Source organism: Ananas comosus, linkage group 19, assembly GCF_001540865.1.
Source record: "Ananas comosus cultivar F153 linkage group 19, ASM154086v1, whole genome shotgun sequence".
In the NCBI taxonomy this organism is placed as follows: Eukaryota; Viridiplantae; Streptophyta; class Magnoliopsida; order Poales; family Bromeliaceae; genus Ananas; species Ananas comosus.
Window position 1 is genome coordinate 9,985,233 of NC_033639.1, and position 14,607 is coordinate 9,999,839.

Consider the following 14,607-nt stretch of genomic DNA (forward strand, 5'->3'; position numbering starts at 1 on the left):
CACCCAGTCTATTCAGTCCGATTACAAACAAAAAAGGGAAAAAAAAAAAGAAAGAAAAATCGATCACCATCTCTCCTTCTCCCCTCACTCAATCCACTGAAATGCTAGACGAAAAGTCTTTCGCTCTCCTTCTCCTCTGCTACTGCAGCCAACAAGGTAGAATTCCGGCGGTTGCTAAATACTTAAATAAGTGTTGGTAAATTAGCAGCATTCTTTTTAGCTTATACCGACACTCTTAAATTGTAACTATATACCTAGCGACCCAAATATAGCAATACTTTTTAAAAATGTCGGTAATTTAGCCAACAACACTTTTTTTTGATATATACCGACATTTAAAAGTGTCGTATACACCACTTTTATTGTACTGGTAGCATATTTGCTTTTATTTTTATTTTTATTATTAATTGTTAAAGTATGTAGCATATTTGTTTTTATTTTTAGTTTTATTTTTTGGTTTTTGAGAGGAAATTAGCTTGTTATCTGTTTCATATTGTTAGTTTAATGAGCCAGTATCCTATCCTGTAATTGTAGCCCAGGTTGAGCCGAGTCATATTTAAAATGACGTGAGGTTGGATTAAGCCGAGTCATGCTCGAAGTGGCGTGAGGTTGGTTGACTAAGTCACAAATGAGACCCGTGGGCACTATATCTATAGGCTTTACGTGAATTGGTTGCATATTTTTAACAGGTCGAGCTTTTGGGATTAATGGTTAGCGCCGACGATCTGACAAGTGGTATCAGAGTCAGAGGTTACGGGTTCTATTCTTGCATGCTGCGAATTGTACTGTGGTGAGAGGTCGAGTTGGGTCGAGTTATGTTCGAAGTGGTATAAGACTGATTGGACCAAGTTACAATCGAAATTTATGGGCTTTGTATCTGTATACTTTAAGTGAATTGATTGCGTATTTTTAATAACTCGAACGTTCGGGATTAATGATTAGCACCTACGACCTGACACACTCAATTAGATATGCAAAATAATCAGGCTTCAAATTTAGTGCGACAAATGTGCGTACGTACAATATTGGTTTTGGGATTGTGTTTAATTTGTATGTGTATGTAAGAGTATTTAGACATTGTATAGCTATCCAATATAGGTTTTAGTTTTTGAATTTAAGACCAACATGCTTTGAAATGAAACTTTAAATGCCAAATCATCTTTCGTTAATCATTATGCAAAAGCTAAAAAAGAAATTCGGACAAATCACACTGTTGGTTACTTCGACTAATTAATTTAATTGGTCTAACAACAAGAAGGGAGAAATTATAGTGATTATGTTGATTAAGTACATTGAGCAAATTCATGGGGATTATTAATTATATGAGTGGCTTAATTATAACCACATGGTAATATATATGATAAGTTTTTCTTGATTAACACTATGTTAATTCTTTGTATGTATTCAAAATTATCAAAATATCCTGAGGATTATAATTATTTTTTTCTTATTTTTTCTTCATTTTTGGCATGAGAGCATGCGTTAATGAATCACAAAAGNCTAATAGCAAAGTAATATAGAAATATGATACAATCACTCCCCATATAAACATATAAAACTTGTACTTTATGAAAAAAAAAAAATTTAGGGAGTTATTAGCTAGTGCCAATGTAAATCATATCTCTCGTTTCAATTATGGAGAATAATATTTTTTATTTATAAAGAATAGCGTGAGTAAAATTCACATAGAACTTGGGCTATATATATGTATTGTAAACTTGAAATGAATTAAAACCCCTCAATTATAAGTCATTTTGAAATAGATTTTTCAGCTTTAATTTTTTTTATTGACATGTTTAATTTTTTTTATTTGAGTCATTTAATCAATTTAATTTAATAATTTTAAATTTAGTAACTCTACTATCTATTAACCATTACGAACCTATGAATTAGTATCGCTTTTCAAAAACTTTTCTATATATACTGTTGAGAAGCCGATGTTTGAAACTATCTTTTGAACACACGCGATGACAAACATGGCTACTCTATTTGTGCTTTTTAATTTGTTTAATTAACTAAGTAGTTATATTCATAGAGCATGCAAATAATTGAATTATATATAGTTTTGACTGAGCTCAGTTATAGCACATTTTAAATTCTCATTTATTTACACTTATGCTTTTATTTTCTTTTTTTTTTTGAGAAAAAGGTAGCACGCTACCCGCTTCATTCATTAGGAATATGAACTAGGCTACAGGGGTGAGGCAGCTAAGGCCTCTGGGAGGAGCGAAAAAAAAAAAAAACAAAAAAAAAACAAAAAACAAAAAATCCACAAATTAAACGATCCGCCTTGCTGGGATAAGGAGGTCCCAATCCTTCAACAGCTGCTTAACTTTGCGAGTTATGTTTAAAGGGTTCAGTTGAACACCTCTAAAAATCGTATCATTTCTTGTCAACCAGATGGACCACCAGCATCCTACTAATACGGAGAGGCTGCTTCTCGTCTTGGATCCACCTTTCCTTAACCTCTATATTTCCCAAACCCGAATTACATCATTATCCAGGTCTGTCACCTGTATACCGGTCACTTCCATCACAATAATGAACTTAGTAAATACACACCTCGTGAACAGGTGATCGACGGATTCGTCTTCCACTCCGCAAAGTACACAAACGGTATTTCCGACCCAGCCACGCTTCGCCAGTAAGTCGGTTGTGGGGAGCCTCTTCTTAAGAGCGAGCCAACAGAATACTTTGACTTTAAGAGGAATATGGAGTCCCCAGATCTCGTTAAGACCCGGATCCCTTGTTCCCCCGTCGGTTAGCGCTAGATAAGTCGATTTCACCGAGAATAGCCTATTTGAACTCCACCGCCAAAATATCTGGTCCGGACTTTGGCCAAGATAAAAATGTGATAACCTATCCTTCAGCTCTGCAATGTCGTCTTCGAGCCCTATTAAAATTTCAGAGTCAATGCCGAAAATCCCATTCCAGTTCCAACCGTCTTCTGTTAAGACCTCGCTGACCTTCAGATATCTTCTGTTAGATATCTGGTAGATCTTCGGGAACGCGCTGCCTAGTGTGGTTTCCCCACACCAGCGGTCAAGCCAAAAGTCGATAGAATTTCCATTGCCTAATTTGTAGGTGGATCCCCATTTGAAAATGGATTTGAGGCTAAGTACTCCCTTCCACCAATGGGACTGGGGCCTAAATGACCTGCCCTCCATCAAAGGTCTTCTCCTTATGTAGTAGAGATCTCGAATTACCCTATTCCACTGTAGATGTGGCGCCTGTTGAAACTTCCACCACCATTTGGTGAGAAGGGCACAGTTCATGGCCCCTACATCCAGGATGCCTAGACCACCTTCTCGCTTGCTTTTACAGATATTCTTCCAAGCTAATAAGCATCCTTTGCCAGCAGAGTTGAGTCCACTAGTCCAGAAAAAGTCTCGGCGAAGAGCTTCTATGCGCTTGATCGCCCAATTCGGTGCCTTGAACACTGAAAGAAAATAGATTGGGAGATTTGTTAGAACGGCATTGACTAGGACAAGTCTACCTCCCCTGGAAAGAAGTTTGGCCTGCCAGCCTTCGATTTTGCACTGAACTTTCTGGATGATGCCCCTCCAGTCCACTTTGGAGGGGGCTTTGGGAGAAAGGGGCAAACCCAGGTATTTGGTAGGGAAGATTCGAGGCGACACTGAAGTAGGCTCGCCAGTCTAATCTCTTTTCCTTCTATTTGGCCTAGATAAAACAGTTCTGATTTATCTCTATTGATAACTAACCCCGAGGCCCACTCAAAAAGTTTCCACAAGAATCTGAGATTTCTCATATATCTTTTTTTGGCCTCACAAAAAAAGAAGGTATCATCTGCGAATTGGATAAGAGAAACTCTGCTCGCATCCGATGGTCCAATACCTTTGAGGAGGTTGTTGCGTATCGCCTCATTAGTCAAGCGGGACAAGCACTCGGCCACCAGCAAAAAAAGAAACGAGGAGAGCGGATCCCCTTGCCGAACTCCTCTTTTGGTCTTGATCCAGTTGGTCGCCTCTCCGTTAATCAGTATTGCGGCCTTCGCGTGACACACGCACTGTTCGATCCAACCGCACCACTTGTCGTCGAAGCCCCACCACCGAAGGATACGGAAGAGAAAGCTCCAATCAATTCTGTCATACGCCTTTTCAAAGTCTACTTTTACAGTGACCCCCTCAATAGCTTTCTTATTACCCCAGCTGAGGAGTTCGGCTACTGTGACATAAGCGTCGGTGATATTCCTTCCCTTCAGGAAAGCAGACTGTGAAGGGGAGATCAGATTATCCATGACCTGTTCGAGGCGATTTGCCAACACTTTAGACAAAATCTTTTGGATACCGTTCAGTAAGCTGATAGGCCTATAATCGTTGGCCCTCGTGGCCCCCTCCTTCTTAGGGATAAGGCAGATGTAAGTATAATCGATCGGGTTGGTGGATAGCCTCCCCTCAAACATCTCTTGAAATAATCGCATGATATCCTCCTTGACCGTGTCCCAGCGAACTTGGTAGAACCGTAGTGGGAAGCCATCAGGACTCGGTGCTTTGTCGCCCCCGAGTTGGAAAACTGCTTGCTTGATCTCGTCTATGTTGAAGGGTTCGGTCATCCTCGCAAGGTCAGGTCCCTGAATGCGGTTTGAACTGAATAGTCTACACCAATTCCCCCCGTGGCGGGGCTCAGGTCCTCTCGCGCGAAGAGGTGCTTGAAAAAATGGTAGAAATGTTTCTTCTTGTCCTCCTCTGAGTGGTATTCGACACCGTTTTCAACTACTACGTCGATCCTATTAGCTCTGCGTCGACACCGTTTTCAACTACTACAAAATAATTTTATTTATAAAACTATTTTCATAGAAGATACATGCATGTAGAAGATCATTCATTATTAAGGTCAAAAATCCACTCCGCAATCTAGCTTCAATTCCTCTTTCCTTTTGCTTTCATCTCGATCTCTTCTCTTATGTTTATTTTGTTCATCTTTTTCTTGCATATCCTTCATGTTCTTTTTTTACCACTTTTTAACAACTAATTACTAAGTCGATCCTACATAAGATAGTATAGTTTTATCAAAGTTGTTTTAGCCCCACCACACACGCGCGCGCATACGCACATTTTTCTTTCATCGCGATATCTTCTCTTATGCTTATTTTGTTCATCTTTTTCTTGCATATCCTTCATGTTCTTTTTTTACCACTTTTTAACAACTAATTACTAAGTCGATCCTACATAAGATAGTATAGTTTTATCAAAGTTGTTTTAGCCCCACCACACACACACGNTCTTCTCTTATGTTTATTTTGTTCATCTTTTTCTTGCATATCCTTCATGTTCTTTTTTTACCACTTTTTAACAACTAATTACTAAGTCGATCCTACATAAGATAGTATAGTTTTATCAAAGTTGTTTTAGCCCCACCACACACACACGCGCGCGCGCACGCACACGCGCACACGCACCCACGCACGCACACAAGCGCGCACACACACACATATATATATAGTGAGCTGGTATGCTTTTGGAAGTACGGAGCCTTCCATGCTTCCAAGTCATTTTCGATGTTGCGATTTTCGAATCGACGATCAAGCTCCGTTAAATTTGATCTCGAGTATTTGAAGTATATCTAGAAAATAAATTTTGTAATTTTTCGACATCATTTGCTTTAGTGATCGAAGGGGCTCAGTGCTTCCAAGTCATTTTCAATGTTGGGACTTTTGAATCGACGATCGGCTCCGTTAAACTTGATCTAGAGTATTTGAAGTAGTTAGAAAATAAATTTTGTGCTTTTTCGATGTCATTTGCCTAGTGATCGAAGGGACGCAAAATCAATAATTTTAAAATCAGCTCCGTTTGACAACTTTGACAAACCATAATATAGTTATACATGAAAACCATAATATAGTTATATATGTTATAGGAACATATTTTTGGGACAGTTTTGTGTATCTAGAAAAAATATGTTATATGAAGTATATCTAGAAAAAAATACTTGCAAACCATAATATAGTTATACATGCTAATTAATGAAGCATATATATACGATAATAGGACAACTTTGACAATACTATATAAAAATTACAAATCAAACAGTACATAAATTTATTATTGAAATGCATGCAAACAGATACAAAGTGTTTGCTTATTTAGAACAAGCACAAACAACCAACTAATTAACTATTAAGATCATAAATAAAGTTAAAAGTGCCCTTCCAGGACGTTGATTGCTCTTGATCATTTAGAACTGAGTTTGGAGCCAATCTACAATCTTCTTATCCAGCTGAAATGCCTTGGCGAGAATATCATCGGAGATGGGAGGGTTCGACCCAAAGACTGTGTTAGCTATAAGGATCAGGCCAGGATTCTGACTGCTGAGACCTGAAATGCCAAAGCCACTTGTCTTTCCGATATTAAACTGGAAGTGAATAAGCCCTTCGGGGAACACAAACACGTCGCCCTTGTTCATGACTTTGGAGAAGAGCCTGTTTTCGGGGTTAGATGTAACGAAACCAACATAGAATGTGCCTTCCACAACCGTGAAGATCTCGGTCGCTCGTGGGTGAATGTGAGGTGGGATGAGACCATTGGGTGCAAAGTCCAATCGGAGTAACGAAATGCCGAGCGTGTTGAGTCCGGGAATCGCCATTACGTCAACTAGATTCGCAGCGAACCCGAGTTTGTTCGTTGTGTTACCGGGTTGGTCAAGCCCCGAAAAGAAGAAATCTTCGGGCGTAGTGAAGTTTGGATTCTTGCAAACAAGTCCATTCACAAACACTGCAAGAACAAAAACGCAAATCCAACACAAATCCACTATATAAGTAATCATGTTTAAATTAATGATGTAGAAAAAGATAACAGAGAAAAATAAAAAGAAGAGGAGGACATATGAGTACCTGGAGAGTTCTTATCGGCAACGCAAAAGTCTTGGAGAGGACTAGGATCCGAGGCAATGGCCTGAGAAAACACAAGAGCAAAGAGGGCAAGGAGGAGAAAGCGTGAAGCCATTTCTATAATATATCTCTTCTTAGTAAGTATATATGTAGAAGATGCAAATGATGGAATGTGTTGTGGTGCTAATGGGTTAGAGGAGAGGGGTATATATAGAAGATAAGGCAATGAAAGAGTCCTTGATAGCCACAGTGTTAGAGGAATAGTATTACAACGTTAGGTGTAATAATTAATTGAACATGTCAAAGCCAAGTAAGATTTTCTCTCGTCTACACATTTCTTTGGCACGAGGATGCATGCATCGAATACTAATCCATGAATTTTATTTGATAAGAATTTTTCTATATTAATTAATACTCCACTAATTAAACCTTCAAAATGTATGTCTTATTCCCTTCGAAATTAATTAAGTTGCATATTAACTAATTCTTCTCCCTATTTTTGTTAATTTCTTGATAAGATATAGTTTCTTTTTTTGGCATTGAAATTAACTTAAGATAGTTGAGGAATTAAAGTAAAAAGATTGTTGTTAATTTTAACTTTTTTTTTTCTTTTTTTCTAAATCTCATTCTCCCTCCCTTAATAAATAATATATGACTTGTTCTAATTAATTAAGGATGCAAATTTCAAATCCTTTAGTATGCGAACTTCAAAAGCTACTTTTCTTTTTGAACAAGACCTGTTCAATTAATCGGCTTCTCTCTAGAAACTATAGACACAATCTTACATTTATTTTTCTGGTTAATTATTAATTTTGTGATAAAGTTAGAGGTTCTTTTTACTAGTTCTAATCAACTGAGTCAAAAAAAGGGATAGCAACTTACGTATTATTTTAACTGCTCCCTTTGAATTAAATTGCGTAGTTAGTCCTCAACATGATGTGATCACTTGCGACGAATTAGTAGCAACATGTGTTTTAGATCTTTGTAATTAAACGATGAAAGAAGGGTACGTAAAATGTAAGAATAGTTTTCTTGTACATACTATATATTCTAATGTTGCAACTTTGTTCATTAAATTTTTCACTTAAATTAATATTTTACTTTCCGAACTTTTATGGGAATTAAATATGTATACTGCAATCTCAAGCCATAATTTTGTTTTTATAATACGTACTATGATTTTGTTGGATCTTTACACTAACCATTAATCCCAAAACTTAAGCCGTTAGAACTACACAACAAATTCACTTAAAATGTATAGATACAGCGCCCACGGGTCTCAATTGTGGCTCGGTCCAACCAGTCTCATGCACGCCACTTCGAACATGACTTGGCCCACCCAGCCTCATGCCGTTTTGAATATGACTTAGCCCAATATGACCTTCCGTCACAAGGCAGGATTCCGATCTATTTAAGCCAACAGATTTTATTCTATTTCTTGCTAAATAACTAGCTTATTTCAGAAAGAAGCTTTTACATGCGTGTATTATATTTTTTTTCAAACAAAAAAAATATGTATACATGTATGTATTGTACATATCCTTTGAAATTTGATGTTTCCATATTTAGAACGTGTCATCCAATTCACCTCGGGGAGAACAAAATTTAAAGAAGGAATTAAGTAAAAATTTGGAGAACCATTTTCTAGCTTATAATAATAAAAATAATGGAAATATTTTATCAGTTCTTCAAAAATCGCAAATTAATTACTTAGAAACTAAAAAGAAAGAGTTTTGGTGCACAATGGAGTATGATTATAGAAAATCACACAAATTAAAGCTAACAAGTTGTAGAGGACAAATACATAAATTTTAGGATTTGGTGGACTAATATATAAAAATCCCAATCAAATAACATATGGTGTATTCGTGTCGCAAATCGCAATACACGTACAGACTGCAGAGACACATGAAGCTTAATTTTCTTTGTCGTAGAAACAAACAGACTTTTCAAACTTGTCCTGAATTTGAACCTTACTAAAAAAGGATATAGTTGGAGAATATAAGATCACTAATCAATCTATTGTGTTCTTACACCATGACCCAATCAAATGTAGTACTTGGACAAAGATACGTGCAAATTAAAGAGAAAAATTAACTTGGCTTTGACAAGTTCAATTTATTAATTGATTACTACCTGCTCAAAGACTCTTTCGTAGCCTTGTCCTCTATAAATAGCCTTCTCCTCTAACCCACAGCATCATAACATTACATCTTCTAATTTACTAGCTAGCTAAGTGGAGAAATTATAGAAATGGCATCTCGCGTTCTCCTCCTTACTCTCCTCGCCCTCGTCCTTTCGCAGGCCATTGCCTCTGATCCTAGTCCTTTGCAAGACTTCTGCGTCGCTGATAAGAACTCTCCGGGTATGTTTATATCCTTTTCTTCTTGTTGCTCTTTTCTTTTTTTTCTGGTTATTGATTTTAGCATGATTACTTACTGGATTTGTTTTTTTTTTTATTTTCTTCTCGCAGTGTTTGTAAATGGACTTGTTTGCAAGAACCCGAACTTCACCACCCCAGAAGATTTCTTTTTCAAGGGGCTTGACCAACCCGGTAACACGATGAACAAACTCGGGTTCAATGTGACTCTAGTCAATGCGATGATGCTTTCTGGACTTAACACGCTCGGCATTTCCTTAGCCCGATTGGACTTTGCACCTAATGGTCTCAACCCACCTCACACTCACCCGCGAGCCACCGAGGTCTTCACGGTGTTGGAAGGCACATTCTACGTTGGCTTCGTTACGTCCAACCCCGATAACAAGTTGTTCTCTAAGGTCTTAAATAAGGGTGACGTGTTCGTGTTCCCGGAAGGTCTTATTCACTTCCAGTTTAATGTCGAAAAGACAAATGGTGTTGGCATTTCAGGTCTTAGCAGCCAGAACCCTGATGTAATCACTATAGCTAACGCAGTCTTCAAGTCGAACCCTCCCATCTCAGATGATATTCTCGCCAAGGCATTTCAGCTAGATAAGAAGACCGTCGATTGGCTCCAAACCCAGTTCTAAGTGACCAAGAACAATTAACATATAATGGATGAAGGATCGAGACTTAATTAATTTTGTGTGATTTTATTTGTCGGTTGATACTGTTTGTACTACTTCCTCTGAATAAGCAAGCACTATGCGTATGTTTGCATGTATTAGTAATAAAAGGGAAGTAATTGTTGTCTTAACTTACGTGTGCCTATTTTATGTGTTGTCAATTGTCATAAAGTTTTTTTTTAGAATATTTAATTAGCAGACAATAGTTAATTAATTTATTGGATCTCTTTTACTGCTGTTCTGTACTAAAAATCACTAATTAAATAGCTACCTTCAATCTCAGAAGCTTTTGCACATGATTTTATAATTTTTATGAACTTTGACTTGTAAAAGAGTATGTGTGGGTTTAGCATTACTCTTTGATTTATACTTTGGACAAATTAAATTCCCATCCGCTAAATTCATTGTATGATTTCATCTTTGTATTATTTCAATATAACCATCCAACTCACTTTTAATTCTAAATTAAATAAAAACTGCAACTTATTGCGAAAACTAATCTCTCTCTTATGGTAATCTCTCATAATGCCTATTTATTTTTAGACCGACCACAAAAATTTCAAACAAGTAACAATAAAATCCATATTAAATTAGATTTTATCCAATCCATAAATGTTGTTGCCCATCGTTTGAGAACTCATCCTGAGTGACCTTAGCGAGAACTTCACCAATCGGAAATTCGCAGGTTAGATCCAAAGCGTGAATCGATTTCAGTGATCACTCCAAAATTCTGACTATAAATTAAACTCCTTTTTTACTATTAAAGCTACTCGAAAAATCATAACTATTTTCAAAGAAAAAGCAAAATAAACTTAACTTTTAAATTGAACATTTGTGTCTCGAACTCAAAAGCGCATTTCAGCCTCATGCGGTGGTGAACTCTATACGACAGGTGCATATATGGACTTGATGAGTAAAGTTAGATTTGATTAATTGAACCTGAGTACGATTAGATTGAACTCTGTTATATATCTTTCTATTCCGGACAAATATTTTAACTTTTAAATTAATTTAATGAAGGATTTGGAATCTGATTAAGGAATAAATTATTCAACGATCATCACCATCAATATTATTCAAAAGCAAATACATCTTTCATTGTCCCAACAAACCAGAGCACTAGTTGCAAAGTGTAGCAGTTACTACATAGATACCTGCCACCTTTATTCAAAGGTACATAAATCGATCCAACAACTAAAGGCATCAATCAGAGACCTCATATATTTTAAGGTCTCAGAATCTCATTTCTACTTGAACTGCGCCATGAGCTCCTCGATCACGTCCTTCCCGACCTGGAACGACTTCTCCAGCACCTCCACAGGGATCGGCGGCTTCGACCCGAATACAGCGTCCGCGACCACGATGAGCCCTGGGTTCTGGCTGTTGAACCCTGCAAGGGCCACTGCAGGGCCTTCGCCGACATTGAACTGAAAGTGGATCATGCCAATGGGGAACACGAATACGTCACCGACACGGAGGGTCTTGAGGAAGAGCCTATTGTAGAAAAAAAAATATTAAAAAAATATTCTTTAATGATTTAAGCTGATAGAGAAAGAGACATTTACATCACTCACTAGCATCAAAGTTATTTGTAACTACTAAAAAATAAAATAGAATATTGTTGAAAAATTTAAAGAATGTGTCCTACGAACGGCTTAAGTTTTTAGAGAAAAACGGTACGTGTTGTTAGGGTTAGAGGTAACAAAGCCGACGAGGAGGGTTCCCTCGATGACGGTGAGGATCTCTGTGCCGCGGGGGTGGGTGTGGAGAGGGTTGAGGCCGTATGGGGCGTAGTCGAGGCGCGCGATGGAGACGCCGAGAGTGTTGACCCCCGGGAGCCTCATGACGTTGACGAGCGTCACGTTGGACCCGACCTTGTTCTTCGTGTTTCCGGCGATGTTCAGGCCGGAGGAGAAGAAGTCCTCCGCCATCACCAGCTTCGGATTTTTGCACACGAACCCATTGATGAAAACTGAATCATGCATACATGCAATGCAGGAGAGAAGTATAGTCAAGCATAAATTTGTGTGTAGACCCCTCAAAATCCTACAAATTTTTTTATATGTTGGACTACAAATATCTAAATAGAAAATCAACACAAGGATTTAGACGAACAAACACAAACATCGACTTTGCAGCAGTATATATTCAAACTGACATAACATAGAACACAATGAGTTAGACAAGAAATTGAAACATACTGTCGGATTTCAAATCCGCGACACAGAAGTCCTGGAGAGGGCTAGGATCAAAAGCAAGAGCTTGTGCAAAAGCCAAAGCTAGAACAGCGAGGAGTAGAAATGGAGAAGCCATAAATATAGAACAAGAAGCTTATCGAAAGTGAACTAGTGATCAATTTGTTGTTTGTGATTTGAGGTTTTAGGGCCATAGGAATGGTTATTTATAGGGATGAGAGGTCAGAGGTGGTATTAGTTGGATGCATGGGCCATGATCAATTCTACTGTTACACTGGAATTGTTATATCGATTTTTCTTTGGTACCTTTCAAGCCGTTGCTTTTTCTTTTTTAATTAGTATTAGGTTTAACCTCTTCGTTTTTACAAATAGTTATAGCAGTAATCATAGCACCAAGATTTTCGTAGGTAATAATTGTTTTTATTCTAATGGCGGTGCGACTTGGGGTGCAACTCCGGTGGGTTGGATCGACCGGCCATGCCAGATTATTCTCGCTAATTATTAATCCTAAAAGTTTGAACTATTAGAAATACATAACCAATTCACTTAAATGGGCAGCGTCCTCACAACACCTAGCTCTAATCTCTCAACACCTGCACAAATTTGCAATATATGAAAATCAAACTCACAACATCTAGCTCCGATATGATTTGTCGGATCGTTGGCGCTAACTTTTAATTCCAAAAGCTTGAGCAATTAGAAATATGAAATTAGTTCACTTAAAGCATATAAACATAATATCCATAGGTCTCGATTGTGACCCCGCGAACTAAGCTCACATCATTTCGAATATGACTTGATCTAATTCGGCTTTCTGTCATTTCAAACGGATGTGAATCTAGGAACAAAATATTGGGCTATTTAAGCCAACAGGCCAAACTACACTTAATCAAAGCTACATACGAAATCCCCCAGTAGTCTCTAACTCGATAGCAACCAAACCCTATCACTTGACTTGGATTCGATTCAGGCCAAACCCTTAATGTTGGCTCGGGCTAAAGTTGTGTTCACATGATCGAACGTGATCAAATTGAGCTAGATCAGGTTAGGTCAAGTTACGTGTGCTCCGATTATGCACAGTAAAAGTTAGCAGGGTTTCTTGGAAGAAATTTAATTAGACAAGAAAATTAACTTTTTGTCGGCATACGACAACACATATAATTAGTACTAAGCAATGCCTTGGAGTAATTATATCTACTAATGTTGATTTATGTTTTAGTTCATTAAATGTATGTCCTAGCATCGCAGCGAGTAGGTTTACCAACTTAGTTATAATTGTAAGTAAAATATTGTTGTTACCCGCTAATTATTGCGCCTAACGCGCGCTATTAGATATTCAATTGCAGCTGTAGAAGAGAACAAATGATTAATTAGGTTTCCTCGTAGAAGCATTAATATACGTTTTTGGTTAACCACCGCATAATAGAAAATTAAAAATAGTGGGTCATTAAGATCAATAAGAAGCTTTAGAATCAAAAATCATATCCTAAACTCTTGTCATATGTGACCCAAACTTTTCCACCAAATATTTATAAAATTATATTGGACCCTATAAATTAATAATATATAGATCAATAAAAAATTGTTGTTTGAGATATAAGAATATCTAATCTCAGAGGAATAGTGAGACAAATACTTAGTAGTAGGAGAATATGCGGTGGCAAATATATATTCTAGGACTAAATTAAGTAGCTCTCAATTATGCAAGCATATATTCAATAGCCACCAATCATGGCCCTTCTCAATTACCTCACACTAAATCAATTATGGGAAAATAAAATAAAATATTGTCAAATTTAAGTTCAACATGATTTGTCCTTTTTTTCAATTAAAAAAATGGTGCAAAATGGGCCTGTAATTGAGTGACACAATATGCCACCCAATCTTTTGTGCATCAATAGCTTATATAAGCCCAAGCCACTTTGAATTCTCTATGGACCATCATAGGACAAGTCAAAACAAAAGTTTGGACATGTATGGGCCGGATTAGGCTCTTGGATTGGATTGATGGAATGATAAGTTGGGTTGGGTCAGCTTGAAATGAGATTTTGTAAAATTAAATGTGTGCTTGGTTCTGAATTTGTCCATCAAATATCAATTCAAAATCTGCAGTGATAAGATCTATAACAGCCCAGCCCGCTAATACTAATAATCCATTTTGTTCAAACCACCGGTCCAAATTACTTTACCCCAGAATACTTTCAATTATAATTTTTTTTTTTTTCTATCCAATGTAAGATTACAGGGACATCATAGGCTCTGTCCATTTAGATTTTGACGTCTTCGTCACATTCTATTCCCTAGCCCCAAGACTACAAAGCAATATAATTTCTATCTAACACTTCTGGCTACCGAATCCGGCTTTGATACTAAATGTAACGACTCAGCATGTTAATATTAATTACTTGTTGCATTAAAATCATTCAATCATAGTTTCTTTACTATCTAATGTTGACTATCGAGGCACCAAAAGATGGGCTACTATGACCCTCATGCTGGTTTCTGATCGGTTATATTTTC

General features: G+C 37.3%; 4 protein-coding genes across 4 annotated transcripts; 1 reads left to right on the forward strand and 3 right to left on the reverse strand.

The window, feature by feature from the left end:
• LOC109724810 lies at positions 2,469 to 4,573 on the reverse strand. Its single transcript, XM_020253736.1, has 2 exons — positions 3,856 to 4,573; positions 2,469 to 3,439 (listed from the first exon to the last, which is right to left on the reverse strand). The coding sequence occupies exons 1-2, from the start codon at positions 4,571 to 4,573 to the stop codon at positions 2,469 to 2,471; spliced, it is 1,689 nt and encodes a 562-aa protein (XP_020109325.1).
• Positions 6,036 to 7,013, reverse strand: LOC109725275 (putative germin-like protein 2-1). The gene is made up of 2 exons (XM_020254398.1): positions 6,851 to 7,013; positions 6,036 to 6,731 (listed from the first exon to the last, which is right to left on the reverse strand). The coding sequence occupies exons 1-2, from the start codon at positions 6,960 to 6,962 to the stop codon at positions 6,196 to 6,198; spliced, it is 648 nt and encodes a 215-aa protein (XP_020109987.1). The 5' UTR covers positions 6,963 to 7,013; the 3' UTR covers positions 6,036 to 6,195.
• On the forward strand, positions 9,068 to 10,023 carry LOC109724671 (germin-like protein 8-2). The gene is made up of 2 exons (XM_020253564.1): positions 9,068 to 9,212; positions 9,321 to 10,023. The coding sequence occupies exons 1-2, from the start codon at positions 9,101 to 9,103 to the stop codon at positions 9,854 to 9,856; spliced, it is 648 nt and encodes a 215-aa protein (XP_020109153.1). The 5' UTR covers positions 9,068 to 9,100; the 3' UTR covers positions 9,857 to 10,023.
• Positions 10,927 to 12,252, reverse strand: LOC109724633 (germin-like protein 8-9). Its single transcript, XM_020253513.1, has 3 exons — positions 12,094 to 12,252; positions 11,573 to 11,864; positions 10,927 to 11,386 (listed from the first exon to the last, which is right to left on the reverse strand). The coding sequence occupies exons 1-3, from the start codon at positions 12,203 to 12,205 to the stop codon at positions 11,140 to 11,142; spliced, it is 651 nt and encodes a 216-aa protein (XP_020109102.1). The 5' UTR covers positions 12,206 to 12,252; the 3' UTR covers positions 10,927 to 11,139.

What these genes read in the sequence shown, in the direction of transcription:
- LOC109724810 (XM_020253736.1), bottom strand. Translation starts at nt 4,573, where the DNA reads ATGACCGAACCCTTCAACATAGACGAGATCAAGCAAGCAGTTTTCCAA. An exon ending in ACGCAACAACCTCCTCAAAG is followed by an intron (nt 3,440 to 3,855) that starts GTATTGGACCAT and finishes ATTTTCTTTCAG; the next exon opens with TGTTCAAGGCACCGAATTGG.
- LOC109725275 (XM_020254398.1), bottom strand. Translation starts at nt 6,962, where the DNA reads ATGGCTTCACGCTTTCTCCTCCTTGCCCTCTTTGCTCTTGTGTTTTCT. An exon ending in TGCCGATAAGAACTCTCCAG is followed by an intron (nt 6,732 to 6,850) that starts GTACTCATATGT and finishes TTGTTCTTGCAG; the next exon opens with TGTTTGTGAATGGACTTGTT.
- LOC109724671 (XM_020253564.1), top strand. Translation starts at nt 9,101, where the DNA reads ATGGCATCTCGCGTTCTCCTCCTTACTCTCCTCGCCCTCGTCCTTTCG. An exon ending in CGCTGATAAGAACTCTCCGG is followed by an intron (nt 9,213 to 9,320) that starts GTATGTTTATAT and finishes TTCTTCTCGCAG; the next exon opens with TGTTTGTAAATGGACTTGTT.
- LOC109724633 (XM_020253513.1), bottom strand. Translation starts at nt 12,205, where the DNA reads ATGGCTTCTCCATTTCTACTCCTCGCTGTTCTAGCTTTGGCTTTTGCA. An exon ending in CGCGGATTTGAAATCCGACA is followed by an intron (nt 11,865 to 12,093) that starts GTATGTTTCAAT and finishes TGCATGATTCAG; the next exon opens with TTTTCATCAATGGGTTCGTG. An exon ending in ACCTCTAACCCTAACAACAC is followed by an intron (nt 11,387 to 11,572) that starts GTACCGTTTTTC and finishes TTTCTACAATAG; the next exon opens with GCTCTTCCTCAAGACCCTCC.